The sequence below is a fragment of the Rhagoletis zephyria genome, unplaced genomic scaffold, assembly GCF_001687245.7.
Source record: "Rhagoletis zephyria isolate East Lansing unplaced genomic scaffold, Rhagoletis_zephyria_1.1 Rzeph_scaffold_02827, whole genome shotgun sequence".
NCBI classification, from domain to species: Eukaryota; Metazoa; Arthropoda; class Insecta; order Diptera; family Tephritidae; genus Rhagoletis; species Rhagoletis zephyria.
The window spans coordinates 1119-10200 of record NW_016159911.1 but is presented as its reverse complement, the minus strand read 5'-3'; the positions used below and the strand labels follow the sequence as shown (position 1 = coordinate 10200).

Genomic DNA, 9082 nt, shown 5'->3' with positions numbered 1-9082 from the left:
GTTTGCGGAAGATTTACGGGCCTTTACGCGTTGGCGACGGCGAGTACCGCAGACGATGGAACGATGAGCTGTATGAGCTTTACAACGACATGGGCATAATGCAGCGAATTAAAATACAGCGGCTCCAATGGCTTGCGCCAGGAAGAGGGAGGCCCCCACTGCGATGGAAAGATCAGGTGGAGAAGGACCTGGCTTCACTTGGCGTTTCCAATTGGCGTCAGGTGCCACAGAAGTGAAACGACTGGCGCCAAATAAGAAGAAGAAGTAGAGGATAGGGAAGGCGGTGGAGGCTTTGAAGACGATGCCACCACTTTAATGGGGCAAAGGGAAGATACTTCAGGCTCGTTATTGTTCGAAGCAGATTTCATTACACGCTCTTTTGAGGCTGAGGATTCTGATGCTGGAGGACATGGAGAAGATAGATTAATTAAGTCAGTCGGAAGATTATTCTAACGTGGAACGGTAATAATTTCCTTAGATGGACTATGAAGACGCTTACGTTTAGACACAGGGATATCCTTAACAGATTGCAAGGTATCTAAGCATTTGAATGATTTAAACACATTTTTATAATGCTTAAATTGTTCTGTCAGTACTGAAAATTCTCTTCCTATTGCTGTAAAACCATTTCTGGTTTGCGTAAATAACTTGAAAATATCAACTTTGGTTGACTTACACTTTACGCAAGACGCTTGTCATCATTAATAGCGTCGATAATTCTTCCTGTCAAACCAACACATTTCAGATAACAAATACCATCACAATGCCAGCACGATAAGTAGCGTTCAGAATCGCTTTTAATTTGGCAAGTATCAAGCTCGCACTTCATATTGAAAGATTTAATAGCACTTGTTAATAAAAAGACAAACAAAATAAATTACAACAATTAAGGAGCTGATGTAAATAGCTTTAAATAAATGTAGCGAACAGTTTGAGTATCACTGTAATTATGACACTTAGTAAACGCAACGCAAACAGCTGTGACAAGAATTACTAGAAGAAGTAAACAAAAGGAACAGATCAAATGTGCAAAAACAAAACGATTTCAGTTAACTACAATGGATACAACAACAATGATAGCAACAAATGACTCGGCAAGTTTAGAATGTATGCTAGTGAAATCTAATTAAATTTAGTTTAATATAAAACGCAATAACTTTCTATTTTTTAATATTTTTATTAAGCTTTCTACCACGATTGTTTATTAGGAAAAATTGAAAAAGCAACAAAGTCAAAGCGGTAGATGTTATAGCAGCTATTTCGGAGATCACGACATCTCTTCATCTTCATCAACTTTCATTTAGCTTCATTTATTTCACACTAAGATGCTCATAGGCACTTTTTATCACAACTTTAAGTCAGAATTAGCACAATAAACTTAGCAAATAGAAAGCCAAAATCAGAGCACAAAATAAGTACAACCTCACAGCTTGATGTTTGCGTTATTAATACTGAATTTAGAATTTATAACAATCCTAGGGGGTGTGAGCAATACAATTCCGACTTTACTGTTTTTGGACCACCCTAATACACATACATGTGTGTATTGGCTTAGCTTACAGAAATATATATGCCAACGGTGGGCAAACGCAGCTCTTTGAGCCAAATGCGGCTCTTTGCTTAGCAAACTGCGGCTCTTATTACTTTTTCTTTGCTTAGAACATTTTGGCTCTTTTTACTTTTTAAAATAAGTATTTCTCTGCTGGACATTCTTTTGAATTGTGTTGTTTTTTTATTTTATTCTTTTATGTACACATAAGCAAATAGAGATCGGAGCATTACCCGCAATTGGAGAAAGAAGATTGGCTTTCTGACTTCATATTCTTTACCTATATGATGGAACATTTGCAAAACTTGAGTTTTTTGTACAAGAAGAATTAAAGTTTTGAAGCTAAACTACGTCTTTTTATTTATGATCTCAAAAAAAAAAAGAATATTTCATAATTTTCCATGGGTAGAGAAAAATATTGCACATGATTTAAAAGCTGATTTTGAAAAAAGATCTGCCGATTTGAAATTATTTAAATGTACGTATGCATACTTCATAAACCATTTTTTATGTACCATAATTGAGGATGAATTTACAATATCTGAAATACTACTTTTTAAGAAAAGCGAAGTAGAGTTGGAGTTTTTGGAATTAAAAGAAGATGAGGCAACATAAAAGCTGTGCCATTAGTTGAATTCGGACAAGAAGTACCAGATTTAAAATATCCGCTGTTGAAAACAGCTGCGTGCCGTAAATTTTCAATTTTTGGTACAACGTATAACTGTGAGTCTTTGTAATCTACAATGAAATTCGTAGTCAAAATACCGTTCACAATTAGTTGAATTGAACGTTATAAAAACTATCAGCTTTTTGTGTTCGCGTACGCAAAAAACTTGCAAAGTAGGGAAATTGAGAGAGCAAAATGACATTTCATTTTGAGGGAAAGCTGTTAGTTTCTGCTGGAAAATTGTTTGCCAACAGCAATTTGCCATTAAGAAAACAGGTGATCAAAAACAGCTGGAATTTACGCAAATCCCTAAATTGAATTTGATGGTTTGGAAATTAAAATAGTAAATTGCGACTAATTATACTTGTAAGCAGCAAGTAATTATTCGTTTAGTCAGTGAACTGTGTCAGGATAAGACTTCGGGATTTGTTTTCTTATGTTTTCAGTCTTATACTTTTAAATGTAAACAAAATTTCTATCTATTTCTATAAAAATTTTCTGTTCGCATATTGTTTTGGATATTTTTCTCTTGCGAGGGAACAGATGACATTCCGCAGGAATTTAGCGTTTCTGTTACGAACCGCTCTAACTGACGTAAAACCAGATTTTGCAAATTCGGCGTACGTAAAAGATTCTATACGTTTTCTTTAATATCTATCTTACGTACATTAGAATAATAATACAATTAATGTTTTTCATTTCTAATAATAATTTTATTTAAAAATAATTTTGTTTTTGTTTTTCTTGTGGCTCTTTGTAGCACTTAGAATTTACATGTGGTCCTTTTCGGCCTAGTCCTTGCCCACCTCTGATACATGCTTGTGCTTATAGAAAAGCGATGTTAACAGAAATCAAGCATTCAATAATATTTTGTGTGAGCCACAATTTGTTTACATTAGCTACAAAATAAGTTTAATGCACTTTTGGCGCCTGTGGAACTTTGTTATGTAGATATGCATTTCTGATACACTACACCAGATACGTTTATGCCATATGATGTAGTAATTGGTTAGGATGTATTTCGCATAGAAAGTTGCAGGTTAACCATCGAGGCTGGCGTCATGTAGGTACACCATCGAAGCGATGCAACATTTGTTGTCAACGAAGCATTGAACGTAGCAGATTCCCGAAATGTTAAAGATTTTTTGCAGACATACACAAGCTGTCTTACGGAGGACTTGTCTGACGGGAAATCATCTTCACCACTGATCAACCAGTGATTGGTAGGCAGTATCAAGTCCCGTTTTATCAACGTCCGACGTTATCGAATATCATAAATGACTTGCTGGCTCATGGCATTATTAGGCCGAGTTCGTCACCGTACCGCGATTTCGCACCGCTCTCAAAACAAATCGCGGTTGCCTCAACTAAAATTTGGTAACTATGACTACACCATGTGTGGAGAGAAAGCTTTCTGCATTAGCAGAGCTTAATAACACCCTTTTATGAACCATAGGTTAAGTTGAATGGAATATGTCGAAATAGGCTTCAAAGCAATATTCATTAGTATTTACCAGGGGCGTGAACCGGGCGAAATATTTGGACGGTTTGGTTCAGCGGTTCGAACCATTTTTACGCTTTTGGATTGGTTCGTCAAAGCGGTTTTTTTGCTCTTTGAACCGGGGTTTCGGTTCGGTTCAACGGTTCGGAAATAAAAAAAATAACGCGTATCGTCTTTGTTACAAGCGGATCTAAGCAACGTTGGTGTAATTGAATCAATAATTGAAATACTTACTTAAGCATATCCAATCAGCTGATGAATTTGTTTCTGTAGCTGAATAGTTTTAGATCTCGGCACTTAAACTCCTGTTTCCACAACTCGGCACCAAAAGAAAAAATAAATAAAAAGAAAAAGTTCCGAACGTCATGCGGACTACGCCCCTCGGGCCGGTTGGGCGGGAAAGGAGGGTCAAAACCGTTGGGATTAATTAATTAATTAAAAAATTTGAGCGTCAAGTGTCAAGTGCAACAACGCGCAAGGATAAATGGCATGTGTCTGTCAAATGAGATAGGTTGCCATTACATTTGATATTGGCATATGGTAAACAAACTTTTGGTTGAAACGAACCTTTAAACCTTTATGAAAATTGGTTCAGTTTTCGGTTCGGATCCAACATTTGTGGAAAATTTCGGGTAATGGTTCAGTTAGTTTATATAAAAAAACCGGTTCGGTCCAAAACCGGTTCACGTCCCTGGTATTTACCAAACTCTACACCTATAGTAACGATTTAGTTCAACCCAGATGAATACCACAAGCTTTATTGTATTTAGTAATAATAACCAAACCCTGGCAATAGTTCAAATATTGCCAGAATAATAAACTACACTAAATATATTTAGTTGTCGAAACTTACGTTTTTTCTCATTGTATGAAACCGCCACATGCAATGGCTGCTTTACTTTTTACGGACGACTTAATATTGATATGTGCTCTTATGTATGTATGTATTTTTATACCTTAACCAACTGGTACGCCTTGGGGTAAATACGTTTAGTTTTTCCTCAATTACAACATAAGCTCACTCGATAGAAGCCATGGTACATCAAAATTTTAACAATGTTGCAACGTATTCAGTCAAACAATATTTAGGTCCGTTTTCACATTCTGCTCTTGACTTTAGATTTTAAGTGCACAAATTGAAAGTTAGCTGTGGAACAAGAGTTAAACCATATTGTGTTAAAAATGATGATGATTTTCAAATATTAATTATTATTATTTTTGTGGTAATCTTAAAGGTTGAACTTCGTGACCACGATCACACAGTAGAATGCATAGCATGGGCGCCAGACTCTTCAATCATTGCAATAAATGAGGGCACAGGCGTTGACAACAAAAAAGGGCATCATCAAGGACCATTTTTAGCATCTGGATCTCGAGACAAAACAATTCGGGTACGTTAAATCATCATCTAAATCATATTTCACAATTTACTTATATGCATGTATACTTGTACGCTCGCTGTGGCCGAGTGGTTAGAGGTGTGTACTACCACTTCGTAGGACCTGGGTTCAATCCCTGGTCCAAGCAACATCTGAATTAGAAAAGTTTTTTTTTTTAACAGCGTTCGCCCTTCGGCAAGCAATGGCATTTCTGTTTTGAAAAGCCGTCTCGTAAAATCCATTTGCCGTTCGGAGGTGGAGTAAAATTGTAGGTTCCTCCGTTTGTGTTATATCTTCAGGACGCGCACCACAAATTGGAGGAAAAGCTCAGGCAAACACTTAGAAAAAATGTAAGCTGCAAAATATTACTGTTATTATTGAATTTGCACTTAAGCTAACTTACATGAAATAAGAACAAAACAGGAGCTTTCAAATGCGGACTAAATGATGCAGAATCGATTGTAGGTCATTGATAGATGACTTCCAGTCTCCTTCAATGCTCATAATAAAAATAAGTGATTCAAAACCGTTTTGGAGAAATGCATTGTAAATACTAAAATTGATACCTTGTTTATACCGACACATAAAGCGCTTTGACCCAGTTCGCTGTGATTCAAAACGGAGGCATAAACCAACTTTCAACACGCTAAGAAATTCAAAAGTGTATTGACTCGAATTTGTTTTCAAATTGCTTTTTTATTTCTCACAAAAAACAGGTATAAACACATCATTAATTTGACGCGAAGTGAAAAATGGCCGGTTTTCTTTATACAGCCCCTTTTAAGTTTGAATCATTATTACAACAAATTTAAATTCTTGTTCGCTTCCATTTCGGTCCACCGCGCAAATTAATTATTAAAGAAATATCGAATAAAAATAACAAGTTTAGTTTACTTTTGAATGCGGTTTCAGTGAGTGCGCTAAAATGACACCGGTATAAACGCTTGAAAGAAATATGTGTTGAATCAAATCGGCTTTTTGTTAATGCGGTTTTTTCGTAGGTATAAACAAGGTATGACTCAAGTGTACCGAGTTAACATTTTTCTACTATTTTATTGAAACATATTTTTTCTAGAATATCACAATCGTATGTAGGTCTATTACCTTAATTATACCAACACACATTAGCGCACACAAGGGTTGGGTTTTGGGGTTCAAACCCCCCCAAAATCTAATAACCTGAAATACAAACTGTATCCTAAAGCCGGCTCTCAAGAAAAATAACAAGAAATATTTTTTATCAAAAAGCACTTTGCTTTTACTGTAAATTTTCTTGAAGAAATAAATATACGAGCATTTTTTTCTTGGGAGATGCACACTTATTTAAGGAATTTTGATAGAAGAAAATTTCTATTCCATTTCTTGTGCGTAATTTTATATTTTCGTTTTTATTGAGAGCTCTTAAAAGTTTAACTTCGAATTAAACCATTGTCCTAAAAATATGCAATGCATACTCACTTACTGTTGTTTTTTACACCTTACAGCCTAAAAGAGTTTACCACTGATATGTACTTAACAAGGATTCGAAGATTTAATTTACCAACTTCGAATTCGTTCCACCAAAATTACCTAAATAATAAAAATGAAAGTCCATTTAATTTTTCCCAAAATTCACCAAATCAATCGAAAACCTGAAACCAGAAATTGAGGAAAATGAACATTAAAACAATTTTTTAAATTTTTTTATTACTTTTGAAAGTTGAGCGCATCTTGTGTTTATAGAACTTTATATTAAACAAGTAACAGGACAAATTACGGGACGACGCTTGAGGTACCATCTTTCCGATTAAAAAAAAAGAATTATTGAGATTGGTTCACGTGGTTCAAAGTTATGCGGTAGCATACACAAAAAAGACAAAAAAATACTCCGACGAATTGACAACCTCTCCCTTTTTCGAAGTCGGTTACAAATGTTTGAGTTCTTTGCTAATTTTATGTAAATAAAGTGCAGTTTACGAAAAAACTTGCATAAATGTACCTTAAAGAGCATATTATCTGAAGCGAACTTTCAGAAGTATAAACCCCTCCCAAAATATTTTCCTGGGTGCGCCCCTGCCAACACATAAAGCGCTTTGACCCCGTTCAATGTGATTCAAAACGGAAGCATAAACCAATTTTCAATATGCTTAGAAATTCAAAAGTGTTTTGATTCGAATTTGTTTTTAAATCGCTTTTCTATTTCTCACATCGGTTAGAAAACAGGTATAAACACATCACTCATTTGACGCGAAGAGAAAAAAGGCTGATTTTATTTATACAGCCCGTTTTAAATTTGAATTATTATTAAAAATAACAAATTTTGTTTACTTTTGAATACGGTTTCAGCAAGTGCTCTATAACGACACAGGTATAAATGTTTGAAAGAAGTATGTGTTGAGTCAAATCATTTTTTTTCTTTCTGTCGAATACTCCAAGAGGCCACCTCATCGGATGTTGTCATTTTCCATGTTTCTGTGCCATATACCAGCACGGGCATGATGAGTGAATTATAGAGCGTGGTTTTCGTACGTCGAGAGAGGACTTTACTCCTGAATTGCCTACTCAGTCCAAAGTAGCACTTGTTGGCAAGAGTGATTCTGAGTTGGATTTCGATGCTGGCATTATTATCAGTGTTAATGCTGGTTCCCAAGTAAACGAAATTCTCTACTTTCTCGAAATTATAACTGTCAATAGTGACGTGGGTGCCAAGGCGCGAATGTGCTGACTGTTTGTTTGTTCACAGGAGATACTTCGTCTTGTCCTCGTTTACCATCAGACACATTCGCTTTGCTTCCGTATCCAACTTGGAACAGGCAAAACATACTTCGCGGTTTTTGATACCGATGATATCGATGTCGTCGGCATAAGCCAGCAATTGCACGCTCTTGTAGTAAATTGTCCCTGAGCAGTTCAGTTCTACCGCTCTTATTATCTTCCCCAACATCAGATTAAAGAAGTCACATGAAATGGAGTCGCCCTGCCTGAAACCCCGTTTAGTGGCGAACGGCTTGGAGAGGTCTTTCCCAATTCTGACGGAGCTGGTGGTATTGCTCAACGTTATTTTTCCAGTTATGAGTTTTGAGGGGATGCCAAATTCAGACATAGCAGCGTATAGGCAACTCCTTTTAGTGCTGTGAAAAGCGGCTTTAAAGTCGACACATAGGTAGTGAGTGTCGATCCTTTTCTCGCGGGTCTTTTCCAAGATTTGGCGTATTGTGACTACCTGGTCTATGGTGGATTTGCCAGGTCTAAAGAAACACTGATAAGGTCCAATCAGTTCATTGACGGTGGGCTTCACTCTTTCACACAATACGCCCGATAAGACCTTGTAACCTATGCTTAGAAGGCTGATCCCGCGGTAGTTGGCGCGAATGGCGGGGTCACTTTTCTTGTGGATTGGGCAGAGCACACTTAAATTCCAGTCGTCGGGCATGCGTTCTTCTGACCATTTTCAGCCAAGAGTTGATGCATGCACCTTATCAACTCCTCGCCGCCGTACTTGAATAGCTCAGCTGGCAGTCTGTAAGCTCCAGCAGCTTTGTTGTTTTTCAACCACGTCACAATCAGGCGCGTACCTCGTCATAATCAGGCGGTGGAACGTCAACTCCGTCATCATCGACTGCGGACTCGGGTTCTTCTTCTCCACAACTTTCCGCGGCGTGGCCCTGTAGGCGGCATCTTTTTTCTCTGCAGCTTCCTGACACTCCTCATCGAACCAGTTGTTCTTTCGGGCTCGCTGAAATCCGACTACTTCTTCGGCGGCGGTACTTAATGAGCCGGAAATGTGGTTCCACTGCTCGCATATGTCGGTTTGTTGAAGGATGCTCTGTAAGAGCAGGTGTGAGAGTCGAGTAGCGAAAGCACTGGCTGTCTGTTGTGATTGCAGCTTTTCGACGTTAAACTTTCCTTGCATATTTGGGCGCAAATTTTTTTGCTGCACAGACGCGGGTGCGTATCTCGGCTGCAACAATATAGTGGTCAGAGTCGATGTTTGGGCCTCGGAGTGT

At 37.4% G+C, this 9082-nt stretch overlaps 1 protein-coding gene across 1 annotated transcript in view; it reads left to right on the top strand.

Annotated features, from left to right (window-relative positions):
- The window catches only part of Lis-1 (LisH and WD40 domain-containing Lis-1), a gene marked incomplete at its 3' end in the record, with an annotated part of 54498 nt that extends 49390 nt beyond the window's left edge, over window positions 1-5108 (top strand). Inside the window, exon 6 of the mRNA XM_017622533.1 lies at window positions 4953-5108. Coding sequence (XP_017478022.1) covers window positions 4953-5108 — 156 coding nt within the window. The remainder of the gene's footprint in view (window positions 1-4952) is intronic.
- Window positions 5109-9082: the final 3974 nt, after the last annotated feature.